Source organism: Xenopus laevis, chromosome 5L (genome assembly GCF_017654675.1).
Source record: "Xenopus laevis strain J_2021 chromosome 5L, Xenopus_laevis_v10.1, whole genome shotgun sequence".
NCBI lineage: Eukaryota > Metazoa > Chordata > Amphibia > Anura > Pipidae > Xenopus > Xenopus laevis.
Genome location: NC_054379.1, coordinates 99,934,723 through 99,960,372, shown reverse-complemented (window position 1 = coordinate 99,960,372; position 25,650 = coordinate 99,934,723). Strand labels below are relative to the sequence as shown.

At 38.2% G+C, this 25,650-nt stretch overlaps 1 protein-coding gene across 13 annotated transcripts in view; it reads right to left on the bottom strand.

The window, feature by feature from the left end:
- Positions 1-25,650, bottom strand: part of dst.L (dystonin L homeolog) — a 296,950-nt gene that overhangs the window by 248,407 nt on the left and 22,893 nt on the right. For 12 of the 13 annotated variants that reach the window (XM_018263477.2, XM_018263472.2, XM_018263474.2 and 9 more), the window contains exon 4: positions 12,597-12,804. In XM_018263477.2, coding sequence (XP_018118966.1) covers positions 12,597-12,804 — 208 coding nt within the window. Of the gene's footprint in view, positions 1-12,596; positions 12,805-12,917; positions 13,058-25,650 lie in introns of those variants that run through there. The other variant, XM_041563174.1, reaches the window with a different exon arrangement.

Here is a 25,650-nt window from a genome sequence, read left to right as displayed (position 1 = left end):
TATGATCACATCTTTTAATAAATAAGCAGACATTCATGTTTTTTTTTTAAAAATGTGAGTTTAGTCGAGGTTGAAACAACCTCTAAAACTACAGAAATTCTAATTTTGATAAATATGACTCTCAAAGTGTGTGATAGCCCAATAGCCTTACATAATTACTGTGTATAGTTATATAATTGCCTATATAGATTAACTAGACAGAACCAAAGTTTGGGCAAACTTCACCCCAGGGCAATTTGCCTGCTCTCTTTTATAAAGTCAGAGGGAGTATGGGGTCAATGTCAGATTAGAAATGTGTGCTAGAGTGAAGTGTCTCTGTCCCTTAAGCTGTCAAAATATCCAACAGACAATACCAATATTCAATTAACCCTTTGGCTGCTAGCACAGCAGCAATGATGAGCACTGCTGTGCCAAAACCATTATGCAGCAGCACCAGCAAATACTATATGAATTTTCAAAATATCTACAAACTGTGAAAATCCAAAAGAGCACATTGTCTGGTCGCAAATATCTGGTTATTTGTTTCAGTGTTTTTGGCAAAACGTTTCAGTGGGTTCATGAAGTCCTTGCTTTTTGCAAGGACTCCACTGAGCACAGAGAATATATTATAGTAGCATGTTACATTGTGTTTTAATACATTTCAGTCTTTTGTTCTTAACATTGTAAAATCTTCTGACAAGAACTTTCTATACTGTTTGTAGAAGGACAAGAAAGCCCCAACTACACATACCAATAATATTATACAAACTTGTACACGTGTGGTGCCCTGCTTATCCCATCTAATATCCATGAACCATGGCCATTTTTATAAATTTAATTTGCTGATATACCATGTTGGCCAGTTTATAGTGCACTGGAAGATGAGGAAGCAAAGAGGAGTTGCAGTTCTTTTTCACTGTTGTTTGTGCCCTTTGTACGAATTATTGGAACAAAGTGAAGGTGGCCATAACATGTGTTGCCCCTTCTACAGTCTCCATATGTTCGGCCAGTCATATAACTTTGACTGGTATAACCTGAACTATTTACATGCTGTAGATTTACAGAATGTCAGTGCCAAAGTGTCATAAAAGGATCCAGCAACCAATCAATAATTACCATTTACTGATCATCTGTTTGAATAGAAACATCTAATTTATTGCTATGGGTTACTGGACCTAGGTAATTTATTACATAAACCACATATGTTTCCAATAGAGGATGTGTGTTAAGCTGAATCCACCTTTTAGGTATTCTGTGCATCCTTGGTATGTATACCAGGGTATTGCCTAGTTCGTTCCTGCAAAAAAATCATGCCTGTGTAATGATTACAATTGGATGAGCACACTGGGATTCTGTACACTGAGATGTTGCACTGCACAAACATTTTGCTCCAGATAAAGAAGGGGAACTAGATACACCCAAAAAAATACATACCGTAAGTGTATGGGGAGAAATAATGCTACAGTTTATGTGTTCTATGCACTATAACTTAAGCTGCATATGCCTTAAATTATATATAATATAATATATATCATTGAATAACATATGGTGATGCTTTTACAATAAGTAATAAGTAAAGGGACAAGGCTGGTATTATGTACAAGGCTCTTATCCACTTCTAAATAGGCTGCACAGCTGCTAAAAATCTGTGAACATCTACAATAAAAAAAGATGCAAAAAGACACATAGTACATTATAAGCAACACTATGGCAAATTAACTCCTATATACCTATTTGTTTGCCTAAATTTGACCTACTACTAAAACAATGTAAAACAGTGATTTGAAAAGCTGTCATTTTGTGAACACTGAGAGAGAACAGGAAACATCAACAGGGTACCTGTGGAAGTTTACTTTAAATTTGAAATAGAGGAATTATTACAAGTTAAAAGTCATTGGCAGAGATAACATAAGCATTTTCCCATAACTCCAGATAGTAACATTTGAATACTCATCTTAGTAACTAATTTGCATCAACAAAAACCTAAGTATTCATACCATTATTTTGCATTATCAGATTTATAGGTAAATATAACAGATGCTTTCTGGCACATAATAAACCAATGAAAGGAACATTAAACTAAATAGTCATTAATTTTTGGTGCAACACTTGTGGGCAGATATATCAATGGTTGGATTTTGAATTTATGTGATTTTTTTCACTCTAATAAATTAGAATAACACAACTCGAATGGGAGGTTATTTAAGAAAAAATTGCAACGTCTAATATTCAATCAAATAGTCCCTACCCGAAAATTTGAATCAAATTCAATCAATTTTCCCTTGAATGTCAGGAAGGCAATTAACATATTCAAATGGTTCAACGGACCTTGCCATTGACTTGTAAATGAACTCGGCAGGTTTTCAAATGTGGCGAATATTCACCTAAAACCTGCCTGTTTCCATGATCGAAGTGTGATAAATCTCACATTTGAATTTATATTTGAATTTATGAGTGTAATCATCTTGAAAAAGGAGCTAAAATATTCTGAAAGCTTGCTGTGATTATCTTAATTAGCCAATACAGGTATCACCTTTATTTCAAAATAGTTGCCCTGTACAGTGTCGGAAAATATCCGGTGGGCCCCGACCCTCATGGGCCCCCGCTGGGTCAGAACTTTCCCGGCGCTACGCAGCACCGCCCGTGCATGCGCACCGATCGACACTGTTGCGCATGCACACCGAGTGGCTTCCTCGCTGATCCAGTGAGTCACAGTAGGGGGACGGGGGCAGGAGGGGGGGGGCTCAGCAGCAGTTCCGGTGGGCCCCGGTCCCCCCCCCTGGCCCTGTAACATTCGAATTGGGGGATTCAAATTTTGACACCAAAAAAAATTCAAAAATTCGAGTTTGAATTTACTATTTGACCCTTAATAAATCTGCCCCTTGGTTTATCAGGCAATTGTGGCTAGTAAAGCAAGGGTGCTCTTCTGTTTGAGAGATGTTAAAATTTTACAAAAAGCTGAATGCCAATAGGCTGAAAATTGTTCTGGAATTGTAGGGATTAGTTAGGCAGTTTAATCAAATCCCCTCTGCACACAAACAAACTCACAAACACTCCTTTGAAGGAACAGTTGTGTAGAGTATGTCCCTTTTCAGTGATAATCACAGCAGATGGTCCCAGCTGTCATCTATTTTCCTCCTCACGGCACCTGCAGAGTGGGCACTATTAGCTCAACTCAGGGCTGGCTTGTCCCATCAGATGCATTACACTTGGTTTCACTGTCACTTTCACCCACCACAGTCATATAAACATTGTCGCTTTAATGTTGTTGTAATGCATACAGCCTTCATCCTACAGTTTATTGGCTGAAATGCAGCAAACTCCTCTCCCCACAAACAGTTTGAGTATGAAGGTTATGTAAAACTTTGTAAAATGGGGAAATGAAAACCTCTATGCATACAACAGTCTAGAAAACATATTTTATTTAAGCATACCTGTACCTGTTGAGCTGTTATGTATAATTTAAGGCACAAACTTGGTTTAGGGATTGGTTTAGATACTAGATTAAAGGTTGTAATAAAACCAGGATTTCTTTCCAAAGAAAATGTTTACATGCACATAAATAAAATGAAACCATTAAAGGGGTTGTTTGCCTTTAAATTAGCTTTAAGTATGATGTAGAGAGAAATATTCTGAGACTTTTCATTTTTTATTGTAGTTTTTTTTTTAGTTATTTAGCTTTTTATTCAGCAGCTCTCCAGTTTGCCATTTCAGCAGCCTGGTTTCTGGGTCCAAAACACCATACTGATTTGCATAAGAGACTGGATAGGAGAGGGTCTGAACAGAAAGATGAGTAATAAAAAAACAGCAATAACAATACATGTGCTATCCTTACAGAGCATTTGTTTTTAGATCAGAAGGCAAATTTGATTTAGAAGGCAAATAATTCAAAAACTATTGAAAAGAAAAAAATGAAGGCCAATTGAAAAACTGCTTAGAATTCTACAGTATAACATATTAAAAGGTAACTTAAAGGTGAACCACCCCTTAAATTTGATTTTTTTTTTTTGTTCTTACTGGTTATTATACCCATCTTCCTGAACAGAAAGAAGATGGTCAGCCTTGATCCCTTTTACTTATTGTGTCCTGTGAGTCAGCACAGTTCCAACACCCTAGCAACCAAAGATGTATGTGATCTGATCTGCACATTATTATTTTTATTATATTTTTATAAGAATAGTAATATATAGAATAATGTATTATCAAATTTCAACTTTATTTGTTTGAGAAACAAACTTCCATGTTTCCTAAAGTCTAAAGTATAAAAAATTCTCTAGTTCTGCACTACTTATTAGAGGTATAGGGGGTTATTAGAGTATATAATTATTATAAAGGGGGTTGTTTCAAGCCACAGAGTACCTGTCTATAAAAACTATTAAACAATGCAATGCCTGGCTTCTGTAATGACTCAAAATGTATGATTATGGGACAGAGACCCCACAAATTTAATGTTACAGAAGGGGGTGGTAAATATAATTTGAAAAATATAATTGGAATTAACAGAATCGAATCCTATCAGGATTGTAATCTAGATACACACCAACTGCACAGCACATGTATATTGACAGCTACCGCTAAAATTATTGTTGTTAAACTTCTCTCAGATTCAATGATGCACAAAATAAGATACAAATCAACAAATCCCTTTTTGTGCAGCAGGTACATTAAAGTAAAATTAAGCACTTGCACCTTGGTGTATTGGTTGCACCTATAATTGTAAATGAGACACAAGGTGCAGTGGGAACCCTGCAGATCAGGAACCCAAGATTCCTGCTGCACGTCCACATCAATTTTGGGCCAAATACATCTTGAATGCAGTTGACGGGTGTGTAAATATAGGTATATACTGTATATCCCACTCATGCCACACCCATTTTATAATGGGCACAACTTGTGCTCAACTGTGCACAATTTACTACCAAAGAAAAATGTTGCTCCCAAACTGTCAGGTGCAAAATTAATATGGAAATGGTAGGCACTATCATTTTTGCTTTGTGCAGAAAATACATGCAAAACTTCACTTATGTTTTGCATTTTGCACAAAAAAGTAAATAAGAAATGTGTTTAACGGGAATATATTCTGAAAACTATACCAAAACATCTAAGACAATACTTTTTTAAATATATCTGTAATTTCTTTCAAACATTTAAATTAAAATTGTCATCTGCAGCTGAAGTCCAGTTTTATAGTCTGATCAGATGCTTAAAGAATGTAAATTGGGGCAGCATTTGCTTTCATTTCCATTTAATTGATATTAAATCACTTTTAGTACAATGATATTGTAAGAAAATTTGCAATAGTTTATCTAGTTATTAGGGTATTGTTTAACTTAGTAATCAGGCAGTGGTGTGAATGAGAGAATGAAATATGAATAGGAGAGGGCCTGAATATAAATATAAGTAATAAAAAGTAACAATAAAATTGTAGCCTCAAAGAGTTTTTTTCACTGCAGGTAAGTGATCCCCATTTTGAAAGTTGAAAAGTGTTAGAAGGTAAATAATTTAAAAATTTATTATAAATAATGAAGACCAGTTGCAAATTTGCTAGGAATACGGCATTCTATAATATATTAAAACATGTTAAAAGTTAACTCAAAGGTGAACTACTCCTTTAAGAAAGTGCAGATTATGATATTCACTTTTATCCATGCAAAAGTTCTGAATTTAGTTAGAAAAGAACATATACTAAATTGCACCCAGCACTCAAACAAGGTCTTCTACATCTACCCAGGGTCAGGGTATCAGAGAAATGTAAAATATGTTACAAATGTTGCAATGCAAACACAGTGTCAGCAGGCTGTTAAACAATTGTACTCATAAGTTCTTTAGCAGCAGCAACAGTAATATTTTATACCAAGCAGGGGGGGGGATGTGTGCAAGGCTCTGAGAGACACTGTTTTAATTAATACTTTAGCTCAGGGCTATATAATTGCTGGTATATGGCCCTATAGGCTTGATGCAGCCCTCTAGGGGAATAACAGGAGAACATCATAGAAAAAGTTGTTCAGCACTGCTCCTTTCTCTGTTTCCGGCTAAACACACAAAAATCATTAACATCAATGTATTATATACAAGCTGTGTTATTTAAGTTCTGGACCCAGTGATATGCAGAAGAGACAGGTGCCTCAGGAACATGTGGGGGAGACTCAAGAGGGGCAGGGGAAGCAAGTGGGTGTGGCGGCAGACAGGGGGGTGATATTGGCTACTTGAGGTAAGTTAAGAACCCAAAAATGGTTTCCCATGAATGTGAGATGGGTCAGTACAAACCAGTTTACTAAATTTCATCTAATAACGCAATATAATTAATTTGTAGACAAAAGTAATTAAAAGGATAATATTAACATGGTCTCAGTCCATGAGGGACAAAATGCAAAAAACTGCCTCCCATTCAAAATTAATGGGAATTGTTGCTATACCCCAGGTTCTCTTTAGACAGAAAACAGCCTACATCCTTAAAAGGCACCTGTTGGGCAAAAATATTTTCCCCAACCAATGATGCGGGCTAGGAAGAGTCCACAGTCTGGTTGGGCGTAACCAGCGATTTTGTTTAAATATTTGTTTAAATTGCCCCCTGCCGGCGATAGGACACTCTTTTAGCACGCACCTTTGGTTGGGGAAAATATTTTCTACCAACAGGTGCCCTTTAAACAATACACACTGGTCACTAGAAAGGACCTGGTGCATGACAACGATTCTATGCCAATCCTATGGTGAGACAAAGGGGGTTATTTACTAAACTCCGAATGCAAAAACCAGGAAAAATTTGATTTTTTTTTTTATAAAATCTGACTTTTAAAAAATCACGAATTTTTCCGGATTTATTAAAACCCGAGGATGGAAAAGTCCGAATCAGAAAATCCTGCATCTTAAACCTGTTGCATATAAGTCAATGGGAGAAGTCTCAATGATTTTTTGATGTGTGTTGGGTTTCATACAATACCCAAAAGTTTTCTGAGTTTTCGGGTGAAAAATCTGAATAAATCGTGAAAATCTGATGAAAAATGTGAAAAAAACTTGGGAAAATGTAATAATAAGGGGCCGATTCACTAAGGGTCGAATATTGAGGGTTAATTAACCCTCGATATTCGACTAGGAATTAAAATCCTTCGACTTCGAATATCAAAGTCGAAAGGATTTAGCGCAAATACTGCGATCGAAGGATTATTCCTTCGATCAAACGATTAAATCCGTCGAATCGAACGAAGGAATATCCTTCGATCAAAAAAACTTAGGAAAGCCTATGGGGACCTTCCCCATAGGCTAACATTGACTTCGGTAGCTTTTAGCTGCCGAACTAGGGGGTCGAAGTTTTTTTTAAAGAGACAGTACTTCGACTATCGAATGGTCGAATAGTCGAACGATTTTTACTTCGAATCCTTTAATTCAAAGCCGTAGTCGTAGTGGAAGGTCGAAGTAGCCCATTCGATGGTCGAAGTAGCCCAAAAAAACTTCGAAATTCGAAGTTTTTTACCTTTGAATCCTTCACTCGAAGTTAGTGAATCGGCCCCTAAAAGTGCAAAAAACCCGAGCGGATTTGATCGGAGTTTGTAGCAGAAAATAATGAGATAAAATTCAGACTTTGAATATAAACCCCCAAATTTTCTAGTGTGCTATTAGTCTTAATCAGGGTTCCATCCCCAAAGTAAAAAAAAACTGCTTTTAAAGTTTTAGGCTAATGCCACATGGGGGCTAATGGAAAATCACAGGGCAAGAATGAGCCCCAACACTGACATAGATATTTCTTTATGTTGAGGGTCCTTCATTATAAAATGATTTATAAATATGTATACACCATCATCATCATTTATTTATATAGAGCCGTCAAGATATGCAGTGCTTATACACACTTGTTGGCAACATTCAGTCCCATCCTACACATTTTGTTGCTTCCTGTAAATCATTCAATGTTTCTCCCCCAGGTCCCTTGAGATGTCCTAAGCATCTTTGCACTTCTGTTATAGATTCCGACCGCTGACTACTGCTGCTTAACTGATTTCACTCCAGCGGGAATTGATAGAAAATCAGTAAAAAACATGGCTTGTTTTATGGTCCTGAATACCACAGGATAAAATAAATCCCAGATGTCCAGTCTGTGGACAGGGCTGAATTTAGGCCCAGTACTGCCCAGGGCACCAGAACTCATCCCATGATGGTCCTGCTGTATAGCACACACACTGATTACAGAGGCTCCACCCCCACCATCCTGTAAGTTTATTCGTAAGTATTTGGGAGATTTTTTTGGACACTTTTTTATTTGTGCTTGGCAAATATGGCCCTGCCTGTGGCCTCATCTACTAATAAAATATAACTCCCGGCATCCCACCAATATATTCCTAAGTTTCATATTATTTTTCCCCAACTCTGCTATGCACAACCTGATGTCTAACACTGGCCCTGAGAAACAAATGAGTCCTTAGGTTAACATGTGTCATTTTTTTTCTTTTTTGCATTAGGCAGACTGTTCAGACTGCAAAAAAAGCCATACTGGGATGCATGGCATGAGTCAGGTTATTACAACTATTAAAGACCTGAAAATTGTTTTGCTTCCAGGCAGAGTTTTCGTTCGGAGAATAGCAAATGTCATTCACTACTGTGTTCATAGGGAAATAAATTAAGAGCATGAGATACAAATTAGGCGATGACTGGAAGAAATAGATAGCTGTAAATGATATTGAATAGGTAAAAAAGCATTTCAGCTTTCTTGATGTTACTGGCCCTTTAAGAGCATATGGCATTCAGGAGCCAAGCCTCCAGGTGATCTCACTGGGGACCCTTTACAAAAGCAAGAAGCACACAAAGGACATGTGGTCAGGCAACCATTTGGATTGAATTAGCAATGCAGCCAGTAGTGGGAGGGGTTTTTATTGCATTACTGTCCTAATAACATTATTGGTACAGCACAGACTATTAATGCAAACAGTCACTGTTCCTTATAGCAATGGTCCCTAAACTGGGTAACTGAGCAATGGAGCAATGACTTGGGGGTCCAGCTTGAAGTTCAGTTAAAGTGAGATGTTAGGATAATTCTTATTTGTTCTAGTATTAGATACTCCTAATAGCTCTGCTTGAAGGATACTGGTGAAGTTTTAGAGCAGCACTATCAAGCAGTCATTGGCCAGTTAATTATTCATCCTTCTATTGATTTATTTTATGCTGCTCTTTTGCAGATATTGTATATCATTCACACTGGTCCCTGCCCCAGTAGATCTTATAATCTAATGTCCGTATTATATACTCAAATGTCTGAGGATACTGGGATTTGTAGTTCACTCATGCAGAAGGGTAGAAATTTGACCGAACAGATCTACAGCTTATTAAACAATCCCTAGGAGCCCACCAATGGAACCCACCCATCAATCACCTCACCATGTCCACCCTCTGAAATAGCCCATTCCTTGGAAGAGAGAACATGTTAATAAAGAGCATTTATTATTAAGAGAATGGCACAGGAATATGTAATCTATTTATCACACACATACAGAATATTCATTGCAAGGCTGAGCAAACAATGCGTCATCCTCATCCTTATAGGGATATACACTGAAATACATACATCCTAAAATTCCTGTGTTATAATCTATATCAGATATTACATTTAACTGGTAATTTAAAACCCCAGGAAGTCAATTAGGAAAGTAATCTATCATCCTGTGGTCCTAGAGCTGTTATTGAATTTTCTTCTCCAAGCATCAGCTGCATGGAATGCTGGGTACTGCAGTCCGATAAAATTTAAAGAAATAACACATTTCTCTGCTATGAATAACATTCATTATTTATTCACCAATCAACAACATTATGATGATAGTTGGTTAGGGAGAAGAGAAATTCCCATTGCTAAGGGTACAAACCCAAGCAAATAAACCCTCTATTCCCATTAGAATTAATCTGGTGATCGGCTGCAGCTGTATAACAATGAGGAGAATAACAACATAGCTACTAAAAGCATCCCTGTCACAGGCTGACCTTGGCAAGAAACAGTTATAAGTCATCTTTACATCAGACTTTGTTCTTGCTGAAATGTCACATAGCAACGGTTAGGATGCAGCGCCCTCCAATGGAGGAGGTGGGAGTGTAGGCCCAGCCAGTGATTCAGCATTAGATGAGATACAATCTCTGCTCAATTTCTAAACTGCTACTGACTGTGATTTTCAGTAACAAAAATGATAAAAGAAAATCAGCACATATACAGGAAATTGCATCATTTATTGGTTTGCATCCCATTTCAGGCAAGCAACGTCTTCAGATGAAATGACCGTTTCTGGGCAATATTTAAATTGTTCTTCATTATTTTTTTTTTATATTGTTTTTGAACTATTTGCCTTCTTCTTCTGATTTTTCCAGCTTTCTAATGGGGGTCACTGACCCCAACTAAAAAACAAATGCTCTCTCAGGCTACACACTCAGGGGCCGATTCACAAAGGGTCGAATATCGAGGGTTAATTAACCCTCGATATTCGACTGGGAATTAAAATCCTTCGACTTCGAATATCGAAGTCGAAGGATTTTAGCGCAAATAGTGCGATCGAACGATCGAAGGATATTCCTTCGATCGAACGATAAAATCCTTAGAATCGAACGATTCGAAGGATTTAGTTCCAACGATCGAAGGAATATCCTTCGATCAAAAAAACTTAGGAAAGCCTATGGGGACCTTCCCCATAGGCTAACATTAAGTTCGGTAGTTTTTAGATGGCGAACTAGGGGGTCGAAGTTTTTTCTTAAAGAGACAGTACTTCGACTATCGAATGGTCGAATAGTCGAACGATTTAAAGTTCGAATCCTTCGATTCGAAGTCGTAGTCGAAGGTCGTAGTAGCCCATTCGATGGTCGAAGTAGCCCAAAAAACACTTCGAAATTCGAAGTTTTTTTACTTCGAATCCTTCACTTGAAGTTAGTGAATCTGCCCCTTATTGTTATTGCTACTTTTTATTACTAATTTTTCTATTCAGGCCTCTCCTATTCATATCCCAGCCTCTTATTCTAATTAATGCATGATTGCTAGGATAACTTGGACCCTAGCAACCAGATTGTGGAAACTGTAAACTCGAGAGCTTCTGAATAAAAAGCTATATAACGCAAACATAATAAATAATAAAAAATGAAAAACAATTGCAAATTGTCTCTGAATTTCACTCTCTACATTATATTTAACGTTAACTCAACTCAAACAACCCCTTGCATCAGTGAAATTATATCATGTGCATTAGAAGACAGAAATTACAGGTGCAAAACCCAATGCAATTACCTGATAGGACTATATGTGTTCATATATATAAGCAACATCCCTGCTGCAGGAAGAAGCTCCAAGCCCAGACTCATTAGCCTGTATCATAAAATGCAATGCTCACAAATGTCCATATTTGTGTTGTTTTTACACCCAAAAGAGAGTGCCCTACTTGTTGCTCTGCAGAATAGCAATTTCTAAATTGTAACAAGAATGCAAGAAGATCGGGGGGGGGGGGTACATGTGTGATCACAGGGATGGTATGTGAGTAGGGTAATGAAGTCTCCTCTGAGATAAATGCCTAGGAAAAAGTATTGCAACGTCACAGAGGTGCTTTCTATATCTCCCTTCTGGAACACAGCACTGCGGCCAAAGGAAAAACTATATGACACAGCGCAAGAAATAACAGGAAACTGTACCCACCCTTAATTAAATTAGGGAAAATTATATTGGAACAAGCGGTGGCTGCTGCAAGGAAATGTAATCTGCTGATCTGTGAATTGTAGTTTAGCAACAGGTGATCGACAGCTCAGAAATCTTTTAATTATAGCAGACGTGTACACACACATATACTGTATAAACTGGTCTTTGCCCCTGGGAGCCCTAGCTTTGATTCCCAACTCAACCCCATCTAGCACTTGAATGTAACTTAATATCTGTGTCTCCGGCACATACAGAAACACCTTTTGTGTGTTTGCTTTTCTTCATAAGAACAAAGATAAATTGTTCTTATATAGCAATATAAATCTTCTCTGGCCGAGCGTAATACGTATAATATTTTCTTAGTTTGTCAGGAATCTGTTGCTCACTGAGCATGCTGTGCCATTAACTGGCGTCAGTAGCGACTCCATCACTAAGGATTTTAGTTTGACAAACACAGGGAACTCAGTGGATGTGCTGCTTGTTGTTTAGCAATAGTAAATCTGTTATCCAGCATTAGGCTAGTTATATGTGTGTGTGTATTCAGCCTGTGGGGTACCCTGGATAACCGCCTCATTTTCCTGCATCCCTAATGTCAGGCTACTGATTGGCCAGCCAGATGCTCTCATTGATTGGGAGGCTGCCTGAGCACACAAACACTGGCCATGGAGAAGAATAGGATTGAAAAGAGCTTAGTCACCACAATACAGAGCAGTCTGCTACTTAACCCATTGCTTGCTGACAAAGCACAGTACTCTTCTCTTGTGACTGGTAGTACAGAGGGCATAGTCACATAATTATACTGGGTCTAACATGCAGCCCTCCTGCTATGGTTCATTTGTCCTTTCTCTATCTATATTTAATGTCACAGCTATAAGAAAGCTTAAGGCCATGTTCTCCATTATTACAAAGAGTATGAAAAGAGTGGGTGCTATGGGGTAGACTGATGTTACTGAGGGGGATGCCTCCTTACCAGCTATCCTGAGAACCGCCCTCTCCGCTGGATCCAGCACTGCTGCCCCCGAGCTCTTCCTCTTGCACCTCTCGTGTCTCGGTAGGTTCCAGGGCAGAGTGTCCCCGGGAGCAGGGGAAGCTGAGCCAGATTTTTGACTGAAATCGTCATCATCGGAGAAATCAGCCGAGGAAGACATGGAGCAGCGATAGGAAGCCGTGCCCGAGCTCTGGGGGAGAGAGGAGAGATACACAGTGATCATGCAATTCCCAGGCACAGTCTATGGAACACACACAGCACAAAAAGTCCCCAATGAAACTGTCAGCAGATCCAGCCGCTTACCATGGTGTGACATTCAGCAGATCACTTCATTGCTAAGAAATCTTTTCCCTTTGAGGATGGGCAACAGGAAATGATCCCAACAATCAAAGGATCTCACCAGTGACCGGCCCAGCAATACACAGCTACCGCTGCAGCCAAGCCTACTACTGCTGAGTGCAGCATCTGGCGCCATCTGCCGGCCAGCTCAATACCCGCAGGCTCTTGCGACAGACTAATTAATACATCTGCCTTTCTTAGAGGGGGAAACAGGGAGGGAGGGGGGTCGCTTCCTTGTGTTTTCCCTTTACTTCCGAGAATTTAACCCTATGCTAACAGGCTACTTACACAGCCACGTCTATCCGCTCCATATAGTGCAGGCAAGGGATGAGCAGGAACTGGCGGAATAACGCAGCTCCCTAGGGGCTTTATACACACACAGGAGCTGCTGGAGCTCCCAGCCAAGACACTTCCAGTAAACACATGTTTCATCTTGCTTTATAGGCCTCTGTCCTGACAGATCATCTTAACAACAAGCACATCTGCCTTTGGTCAAGTGAATTGTAGCAGTGCCAGTTAGGCTCCCTGCCAGTTCTGGGCACATCCAGCAGGCTGGGAGGTTCAGCAGCAGTTGCCACTAGCACTCTCTTATTTCTGTCCCTTATACAGGGGAAACTTCAGCTACTGTAGCATGTGCCACAATAACCAAACACAAGTCACTACTGATTAGCTGTTAGCTGAGGATCGCCCAAGTGCCTTAACTAAATCACTGGCTCCCATACAAAATCATTCGAGGGCCCCCATAAACCTTAAGAAAACCATATTTATCAGTATATGTTGATACCCTTATATCAGCCCATCAGTGTCGGACTGGCCCACAGGGATACCAGGAAAACTCCCGGTGGGGCCAGGTGTCAGTTGGCCTCTTGCTTCTAACCATTTGGCCTATTTCAGGGTCATTCCCTATTTCTTTATAGGAACAAAGAGGCTTAATAATGGAAGAATAGAGTATAGTATGTAGAGAAAAGCGACTAGAAGAATAAAGAGGTTGAATGAGGAGAGGATATATAATAGTTTGGAAAGTGGACCCTCAACCTAAGATTTTCTGGTGGGTCCCTGATATAGTCAAATATATCCCAGTCCGACACTGCAGCCCATGCACCATCAAGTACCATAGACTTCCAGTGTCCCCCAGCAGTTTTAGGTCTGCCTCCTCTATAGTTAGGTCCCTAGGATCTATTGGCCCATAGCTAATAAGGGCAATACTTATTAGCTATTACATTACCTGTTCTCACCATAAGCCTGTATAACACCTAAAACATGTAGCACTCACTATTAGAGCTGGATAAAGAAAGTCTGGTAGCTAAAGCAAATGTATCCACCATAGGCAAGTACCTTTTGGGGTAATGTAATAAGAGGCATTAAGTTTGCCCAGGGGCAATAACCCATCAGCAGAAATAATTTACTAGTCACCTGTTTAAATGCAAGCATCTTGCCCAGGGTTACTGCTCCTGAGCAAACTTAGTGCCTATATATTACATATAGGGGTATTATGAGTCCTACCCTTAGCTCCAGCCCTGTTCACTATTTGTTCTGAGAGTAGGCCCTGAATGTCAGTTTCTCTCATGGGCCCTAGGAGGCCTAATCAGATATTCACTGTTGATATTACTACTCTGGGGTCTTGTCGTGTTCAGTTACAACCAGTTGCCTATATGTATCGAGTTTATACAGTATTTTATCCCAGTGTCTGAATGGCTGTCTCCCCCCCCCCCATAGATGAAAAACATCCTAAGATTGTTAGCTTCTTTGGTTATTATATTCTAGAGCAGTTGGAATTTGGTTCTGATTTAGGTTGAATAGTCCAAAATATGGTCTGCTGTTAGGGATCCACTGGTGTTTTAGGTGCTTTGGGGTTGTGGTCTAAAATGCAAATATTGAGAGGTAAGCTACATATATTCTTTAAATATGCTTGAGCATTACCTGGAATAAAACAGACATAAAATGCACTATGGCGCAACAAGTTTTTCAGCACAATAATAAAAAATGAGACACAACATAATATACACCAAGGGGCCGATTCACTAACTTCGAGTGAAGGATTCGAAGGTAAAAAACTTCGAATTTCGAAGTATTTTTTGGGTACTTCGACCATCGAATTGGTTAAATTCGAACGATTCGAAGGATTCGAAGTAAAAATCGTTCGACTATTCGACCATTCGATAATCGAAGTACTGTCTCTTTAAAAAGTACTTCGACCACCTACTTCGGTAGATAAAACCTACCGAAGTCAATGTTAGCCTATGGGGAAGGTCCCCATAGGCTTGCCTGTGATTTTTTGATCGAAGGATTTTCCTTCGATCGTTGGATTAAAATCCTTCGAATCATTCGATTCGAAGGATTTAATAGTTCGATCGAACGAAAAATCCTTCGATCGATCGATCGCAGGATTTGCGCAAAATCGTTCGACTTCGATATTCGAAGTCGAACGATTTTAGTTCACAGTCGAATATCAAGGGTTAATTAACCCTCGATATTCGACTCTTGATGAATCGGCCCCCAAGTATTGTGTCGTGTGTACAAATACAGGATCACCATGTGAGGTGCAGCTTCTGTTTCATGCAGAGTGTACTCACAAGACCGAAAGTAATCAATAAAACACTTCATTTGAAACATAATCCATGTTTGAGTAGGTAGTGTGTTTATTTATCAAATATTAGATCACCACACTCTGTGCCTCCACAATCTCATGCAGTGTGCCTAGGTACTCACAACATGCATATGTTCAGCAAGAATAACATATATAGTGTAGAGTGTATTTATTCATTAAAAATACTGTGGTTATTGGTTACTTACAGATGTTGTTTTGGTAGTATAAAAAGTACATAGGCACGGATACATCTGCTCTTCAAACGCAATCCAGTTGTAGTTACCACCTTTTTTGTTAGTAAAACAATAAATGTAAACAGAAATTAGCTCAAAAATGGGCTAAATGCACCCCTTACTACATAGGAAGCTCCCTGATGGTATGGAGTGATGTTCAAGAAACATCAGTTAAGCCATGAGCAAAACTATACAGCCACCAGACCTTGTGGCTGCCAGAGGGCTGAAAAAGATTGAGGGGACTCTGGAACAACCCACAATCTTCCACCTACACACTATATCAGTTAATTGCAAATTCATGGTGCAAAAAAATATTTTACTACTAATTATTGTGATAACTAATAGCATATGTAGTTCCCCTATAGTAAATGAATGACCCAAATGTGGATTTTCAAGTAAATGGCAACTGCTGCTGCCTCAGGCGGCGGAGGGGCCAGTTAATGAGCTTTAGAATCAATATGTGCTTGCATTGGAGATTCATTAAAAAGCCTCCATCCTCCTCCTTGTCTTTATTACAGAATCTTCTGGCCACAGTGGTCACTGGTCTTGTCTGAAAGTCATTGTTTAAATTACCAATTAATTTTGAGCCATTTACAGGATAAATGATCAGGGATTGAAAACTTAGCAAATGTAAGGGAACAGCCAATGGAATTTTTAATCCATGTGACATGAAACATGGATATATTTTGCAGCAGCCGTCGAAATACAGATCCCATTACGTATTGCAGATCAATTAGGTGAAAAACTGAAAAATCAATGAAATGTGAGGCTTGTCATCGTGTTTGACACTTTATATGGAATAATGCCTAATCAATTCAAGGTATTTTTTTAACTAGATATGACCAGCATTGTGCACCTGCCTCATGTACAAATATATTTTCCACAAATAATAGATAACTGTAATAATAAATGGCAATGCATTTTCATACAAATGATCTTGTGTTTTATTCTAATGAATTTAGTAATGTCCAGAATCACTTGAACATGTAGGCTTAGTGTGCCAAAATCTCAGCAAGACTGATGGGACACTAATCACCCACAGTAACCCACATTATTCATCGTTCCACAGGCAGCCAGTCAGAAAATATATCTCAGCATTCCACTGGAAGATTGGTGCCTCGTACAAAATATATGTGCAAAAATACATACAGATACAAATACACAAAAGAAGCTGTGGTGTTTATCAAAATGGCCTGCGGGTGTCACTGTGCACAGAAACTTGTACTTGTCTGTACAGCTTGAAAGAGAAAGCTTACTGTTGTGTAATACCTGCATGACTCTGCTAATAAAAGCACTGTTATACTCTACGCATCCTCAGCTACCCAAAACATAACTGAAGCAAGTTGCCTTTAAAAATAATTATTACAAAAAAAGAGGTGTGAGTTCCACACTTTGGCCAGAATATGTAAGCTCATGTGCTACACCAAAGCCCCTCATTATATGTGAGTCCTACACTGGGTATTAGCATTCTAATTCTACAGTGCATTAAAAATGATGTCCCCCAGCAAACAGTGTGTGTGCACTTACCCTTGACTCAGGAGCTCTAGTGAGAAAGCTGTGAGCTTTTAAGCCCCAGCCAATTAACCTACACATTTAGATAGGTCCTCGTTTTAAAGGGTGAGTGGCAATATTTGGCTACTATTTGTACATGGAACATAGATATAATTTGCCAGCACTCAATCTATCCTAAACTGTGGCGTTGTCAGGCTGCTAGAATGTGGATTAGACTAAGCGCTGGCACAAGAGTGCTTCTAACAGCTGGCCAATGCTACAGCGTGAGTTAGAAAGCAACATGGCAATTTCTTTCTGTGAATACAGCTACAAGTGCTTTGCTTACTGGTTTCTTCCCTGGTGGAAATGTATACATGCTCTGTAAGGAGTAAATTACAAATGTTCTTGCCTGCTTGTCATTTGATAATAGATGTGCTTTAGGATCTTGTTCTTGGGATTTAAAGCAACAAAGGATCAAAAGCCTTTCAGATGTGACTAAAAACCAATATACTGTATAATGGGTGCAATCCACACTGTGGTTAGATAGAAATCATTTGAAGAGGTCGCACTCTCAGGTCTTAAAGTGAAAATAAAAAATGTTTATTATAAAGGATGTCTAATGTTTCGGCTGCAACAACAGCCTTTGTCAAATACCTCTTCAAATGTTTTCTATCTAACCACAGTTTGGACTACACCCAGATGCCATTGTTTGGATTTCTCGTGAGTGCTGGGATCCTACATTATATATATATATATATATATATATATATATATATATATATATATATATATATATATATATTTTATAATAATAAGAGTAATGTGCTTTCCACATACTAGTTGCTGTCTCTATCGATAAATCAAAAAGTTTACTGGTGGCATTCAGAATGGAAAGTTTCCCCCTTGGTTGCTATAGGATTACATTTGATGATAGTCAGGACCATATTTTAACAGCCAAGTATTCACATTTTAAACACATATCAGTGTGCATTAACATTCTGATCAACACTGTCCTCTGTACTGAATGTTGGCATTTACTCTAATAGGTATATTTTTGAAACGGTGAAAATTGATCTTGCCACAATCACAGCTATCTATTAAATTATTTTACATTGCAGTGTTCTCTTAAAGTGAAACTTAAATTCTAGCATTCAGTAACATTTGCAATATATAAGATATATATATATATATATATATATATATATATATATATATATATATATATATATATATATATATATACTGTATAAGACTATTCTGGTGCAGTGCTCACAGCACTTCATCCATTTCAATGTGAAAGGTTAAATGGGTGGTTAACATTTATGTTAACTTTTAGCTTAACTTTCATGTTTTTGCACCTTAACTTAACTTAAGCAATATTTTGCACCTGAAGAAAAGATTCACTCCTTCCATATAAAAAATGTATATTGCAACAAATCCAATGCAATCTTCATTATAATTAGAGAGTGAAAGTCAGAGGACCAGCATTCCTATTTTCTTAAATGAATGAACATGTAAAAAGTCAAATGCTTGTTTATTTTCCATGATGAGGGTGTTAGTGGCTTAACTTGCAATTTTAATCTTACCTAAACTGCACTGGCTGGTCACCAATTTCCTTATTACTTCCTACTGGCTTTCTGTTATGTTCTAACAACTCCCTAGGTTTATCATCACTTGGACAAACAGACATCATAAATATATTTCAGCATAGTCATTTTCCCATATTTAGATCAATTCTGGCTGCTCTATAAAATCAAACCGCGATGAGAGGGGGCGCTACCACTCCTTTCAACTGCAAACATTTTTAATGAAATCATCCCCCAGAAAAGACAGAACATTCAGAAGTGCTCAAGCTGTAGCTGAAATCTAGCCCCACTCCGGGGAATTAGAAGGCCATCACAGCATATTCTCTTTGTACTGCATGACATCAGCCTTATTCCTGTGTTTTTGTGAGCAAGTTTGTAAGAACCTGACAAACTAAAACAATGAATATGTGCATTTGTGTGTATCGGTGATCAGGCAAGCCTGTTTGTCCAAATGTGTATTGTTTCTTGTGAGCTAGCCTTCCGATCCCACTGTATGATGTAACCCTTGTTTTTTAAATTATTGTAAGACCAATGTTTATTCTAAATTCCTTTATACTGTATCTCATTTTTCCAGGGTGTACTGCACCTTAGTGATCCTGGAATCTGTTATTATTATTTATGCCAGAAACCCAGGATAGTAGCTGTATTTAAAATGACAGGCTGGTAAAGGCAGAACAGAAAGTGCAATTACTATAAACCATGAGTAGTAAGTCAAAAGTGATGCTCTTCTTTAATAATAATTAAGCACATCGTTCAGGAAGGGCCACATCCACTAACCTTGTTAGATGGGGCCTGTGGAGTAGGTTGCGTGTTGTCAGCAATAGGAAGGGATTTTAATGGTGCTGTCATTCCTCAAAAGTTTAAACTTAGGCATCTGTTCTTTATTGGTATAATGTTATGATAAAGGCTGTTCTGCATACAATCAGATACCTTTTTTTACCAGATTTCTTTTCCCACAGGAGTTGTACTACATATATTTGCCTTTAATAAGAATACCTCTTATTAACCTAGTTTCTGAAGTTAATTTGCTCATAATTGTTTTAAAACTAGGTTAAATATTCTAAATAATTATTGGTTTTTCAGAACACGTTGTCAGTATGTTCCTTCTATACAATTTTGGGTTTATGTCTAGATGGATTCCATATAAAGCAAAATGACAATTTTATTTCTTTAAATTATACTAAAGATAAATTGTTATTCTGCATAGAAAACCTGTCAATAGTTATACTAGATGATGTTGAATGCAAGTAAATCCAGATCAGTATAAATCACAAAGTGTCACCAAACTGTACAATTTCTAAGTAGTGTGGCCTTGTCCTGACTAAAGCATAATGGCAAGGATTACCCTCCATCTGGGATTTTGAGCATAGTAATAATACAAATAATGTGCTCTTTATGTGTATAAGGATATAAGAATATTTTTAATAAAATTTTAGAAAGCTATATAAACAGCTCTGGCAACTTATAAACATATACAATTTATAGTGACTACGACACTGAATATAATGATTAAAAGAACAGTATATTCAAAATAAACTTTTTGTAATTGCCCAAAAACTGTAATATTCAGGAAAAATAAATGCAATTGTATTAAAACTTTTATATTTATTAAATATTTAGTATGTACTTTAATCATTATAGCCTTGTGACTTTTTGTGTTCCAGCAAGTCCATTTCTGTTTTGTGAATGCTGAATGTAGCATGTGCTCACATAGGAAACTTTGAATCTTTGGATATTTGGGCTATACAATTTGTTTGCCACTGGACATGGTAATTACCATACAATATCAAATTTGTGTGTGTGCATATATATGTGTGTGTGGGAGGCATACTTTTTTATGAGGCCTTTAAAAAAAGTTGCAATACAAGTATCTACTAACCAAATATGATACAGTGCCTTTTAAAATAGATCATGACTTCCCTAGAAACAAGACAAAGGCTCACATACTCAGATAAAGGGCGCTGCTGAATAGAAATGTAAAGTACGTGGGAATTTGATATGCATGTATCATATCGTTTTACTTGTTAGTAACTCAAATATTTGTTTTAAAGAGGCTCCTTTTTACGGTGTCCCTTATAGATACAATGACTGACCTAGGCATTATTCTATAGATCAGCCTGAGGGGTGAAGTCAATACACATGGGAAACTAGCATTGTAATATCCATTTGAGTGATCTGTATAATCCTCAATTTCAAAAAAAGGCCTTTAATTTTGTTCATCTGAACAATTCATAGGTGTGACTATAGAGGAAGCAGACCCTGTGCTTCTAAGGGGGCCCAGCCTTAATTAATGAATAACTTCAATATTAACAATTTCATTCTTGGTAGAAGATGTCAACTTACCAATGTTTTGGAGCCCACTAACATCTAGTTAGCCACTGGGTCAATGTGAGCAGAAATAAGAAGTAGCAGTAGCTGCTGTCAGTCCTCATCTGCCAATACCCCATGCAAATGTCTATAAGTGGTATAGGCAGCAGGGTCATATTTATGTATAGGCACCTGAGGGCCTGTGCCTAGGGCAGCATCTTAAAAGGTGTATGCCTCGGGTGCCTATATAACAAATTAAATTTTTTTAATAACAATAAAAATTCTCCCAAACTGCAGAGATTAAGCTGGGGGAGTAAGGGGTTAGAAGCGCAGTTTTTGCACTTGTCGGTGTAAGTGACATCATAAGTTGTGCGTATGATATCACACGCACAAACTCACTTTTGTAACAGGGGGCGCTCTGAGGTCCAGTGCCAAGGGCAGCACCAGACCTAAATACAGCGCTGATAGGGAGATTGCATTTTCAGTTTAGACAGACTACCTGCAGTCCAATAGGATCACAGGATAATTTTGGTCTATACATACACATGAAGTTCGGCAGTTTGCTTAAAAATAAGCAGAATGACTGACTAAATCTGAGCATACACAAACAGATCCATTTACTTGGCAAAGGTACCATATCAGTGAATTTCTGTTTGGCTAACCAAGCGATGAGCCAAATTATTACTGATTATCTGATAGTTTGGACCCTGTGCCAAGATTTTGCTAGAAAATGGTCTAAATGCAAAAGCTGAGCAATGTTTGAGTTGGGCTCTTGCCTATCATGTATAACATAACATAACAGAATGTGGTATTTTCACATAGATAAAAGTAGCAGTGTTGCATCCGCCTTTTTGGCTTTTCCAAGAACGTATTATTTGTCCATGCATGGCATACAGGATTCTAGTGCTTGTTAAACTGAATACATTAAGACTAGGTTAACAAGAACACAGTTAGTCAAACAGCTATTAAATACCTTTCACCTATGCAGATGCATACAACATATTTAATTCAATCGTTAACCCCTTCACATCTAGACTGGAACAACTACATTGCACACTCCACAGTATGAGCTTTGTAACTTACAACCTTTAAAATGGATCATGTATTATTTCTAGTTATGAATCTTAGCAGAATACACATTAAAGGGTACTTTTTGCTGCTTGCTAAACACCATCATACCTCCATGATAGCCTTCCTTTTTGTACTAGGAAAACAATAATTTGTTTAATAATGAGGTTGGCATTTTAAGTATTGTCTCTATTTCTGCTGATGATACTAAATTGTGCAACTATAAGTTTCATGCAGGATATTGCTGCTTTAGAGAGATAGTTGACTAATCTAGAGCACTGGGCAGTAAATTAGGTTAAATATTGGTAAATGCAAAGTTAACTTTGGCAGAAATAACAAATACATTTAATGGTAGTGTGTTGGGGTCTCCTTAATTGAGAAGTATTGAGGTTGTTAATAATTGTGGACAATAGAGTGCATAACTCCAGGCAGTGTTAGTCAGTAGGGACTATTTATGACTTCAAAGGTAGTGTGTAAAATGAAAAAAGGGCACAATCTGACATTTTTCCCACTGTGCACATTGCCTTCCTCCAGGGCCGGAACTAGGGGTAGGCAAAAGAGGCACGTGCCTTGGGCGCAAAAATTGAGGGGGCACCAGGCACTTATATGCAGCCTACCCCTAGTCCGGCAAGTGTTACCACATTTGAAAGTGGGTGCGCTCTGTAATATAGAAGTGCTTTGGGCACGACCACACACGCATACCCTCGGCTGCGCGCCGTTGCGCACGCGCGTCCTCGGTTGCGCGCGGCCACGCTCATGCGTCCTCAGTTACGCACGGTTACGCACAAATCCGCACGCGCGTCCTCGGTTACGCATAATTACGCACGCGCGTCCTCGGTTGCGCACGGTTACGCACAATTACGCACGCGCGTCCTCGCTTGCGCACGGTTGCCAGGTCTCTGCACTCAATTTTAAAATATATACTATATACACGCTGCAATCTGCTTCATTATTACAGTCAGTTTAAGTATAGAGTCTATTTTGCCATATACAAATTCAGCAAGCAAACAGAATAAAATACTTCGCAGGACCCAAGAAGTAGCAATCAAAAAGCAGGCTGCTTTTCCTGTGCATCCCATTATATTGCTGGTGTACAGCTTCTGTTTCCAACTGCATTGCTGGCCAAAAGCCAGTGCTGCAGAATAAACAGAGGGCAAGCTATACCTGATAGAGCCTCACCAGACAACATAGTCCCCCTTGTTGATTTAGCATCAGGCAACCTTTCTGTCCTTCAAGGGATATAATCACAATTCTCTAGGGCAAAGTCACTGTGTGTGTAAAAGGTTCCCAGAACTGTTACCTTTTGTTTAATCGGTCTGTGCAATTTTTAACAAAATAGTAATCAATAGCAGGTGCTGTTAGCAGAGAGCATTGCACCTGAATGATCTTATCATAGAGAAGTGACTGACGCACATTTGTCTATCAATGCAAGCAAAAGTGTGCCTCAGCTAACACGAGAACAAAGAACAGAGAAGCAGTATAGTACCTGCCAGATCACAGGACTTCTCATGTAAAGGTAAATGAATTATAAGAAAAGGTACATTAGAAATGGGGAACCACAGAGAGACAAGATGCAAACAAAACATAAAAAAATCCTTTTGTATATTCCAAAGGGTGACAGTAAACTGTATGGTCTTTGCACCCAGATACCCTATTTTACCAGATCAGTTGCACAGACACTCTGTGCCTCTAGTTTAGTTTGCACTAGTGAGTAGAATATGTGCTAGCTTATGCTGGGTACATGCAGACAGATAAAGTCATCCAGTCTGGAAAATTTCCAACCACACTGTGCAGTATGAGAAGATTTCCAGTAAGAATTTGCTCAGAATCAAGCATATTCCAATCAGACAAGTAATACTTTTAACTGTTCATTGTATCAACTCATGTAAATGATTTAAGAAATGGTCATCTGATGATGGGGTATACTGGCTTCAATTACTGAACCAAGCATTCAGCCAACTGCTGCAATAATGAATCTAATCTTTACTGACCTATCAAACTTACCGTATGTGCAATTAAGCTGGCAATTAAAGATAAATGAAGGACAATTTAGGACTAGTTTATGAACATACAGTCATAAAGGTTACACATTTTGTTAAAACTCATTTGTTTCTTTCGGTTTGTGTGCCTGGGCAAACTTTGTGATTATGTTACAGAAGTTGCAAACAATAACAAACATCTGACCATTTACTGGTGACTAGACCTAGGCAAACTTAGCACCTTTTATTACATGTGGAGATTAGTGCCTTTTTCTAAATATGGGGGTTATGTGCTAACATGCAGATCAACCAATCAGGCTTTTGCTTTCTCTTTGCAACTTTTAGTAGGCCGTTCATAAATAACAACTGCAATTTAGCAGCTATATTAGGGTTTTTATGTTTTTTTATTGAAAAGTTTACAACAGAGTGATCCCTCATGTTTATTGGCAGTAGTTTAATAGCAGGAATATAAATAGTTAAACTAAAACAGTTTTTAAATGTTTGCCATTCATTGAATTCTCTGGATTACTTAGAATAGATTAAATTAGAATAGATTACTTAGAATAGATTAAATTAGAGATTGATATTACAAAAACAAATAGATCATAAGACGTTATTTAGTCACATAATACCTGAAATGTACAATATACCTTATTTTTTCACTTTCCCTAAGTATTTTGACTTTTTTGTCAAATGTTAAAAAATATGTTTGCCCTATTCCCCTGAAAGAACAAAAGTCAAATTCAATGGGAAGTACCAATCTGTTAAACTCCTCCTCTTTAAAAATAAAATTGCTAACCTTTGTCACCAGGCCAGCAGTTCACTTCAGAAAACATTAAATTTGCCTGGGTTTCTCTCTATTTAAACACATTTCTTCCATCTTACTTCAATTTTCCTTTGCACCTCACTAGACTTGTGCAAAAGTCAGGACAATTTCTATACTGCGCATGAGAAAGTCTAGTGAGTCTATTAAAGATTCAAGGGATCCTTAGGAAAACAGAGTAAGGTCAACAATTTGTTATGCACTCCCAATGCCCCAGTTAATTAAATGGCTATTTTCCCTAGGAAAGTACTGCTTGATGGAAAAAATGCACTGGACAGTGATTCTTTCTATTTATGCTTTATGTTGTCATCTTAAGCTGGCCATAGACACAAAGATCCGATCGTTCGAATCATTGCACAATTGGGCGTCCCCATCTCCTGACCTGCCACTAACCTTCAGTTAAAAAAGAACAGATCAGCCGATGTTAGAACATGACAAGATACCGGCCGCTCCATCTCCCTGCTGACGGCTTCTCATCTGACTGGCACTGGGGAGACTTTCTTCTACCGGAGGCCTAGTGAGGGGGTTTGTTATAGAGGGCAGGATGGAGGATCTCCCAGAGGGGAGCCTGCCACCGTCCCTTCTATAAAATGAGCACAAGCACAGTCCTGGTATTCGCCATT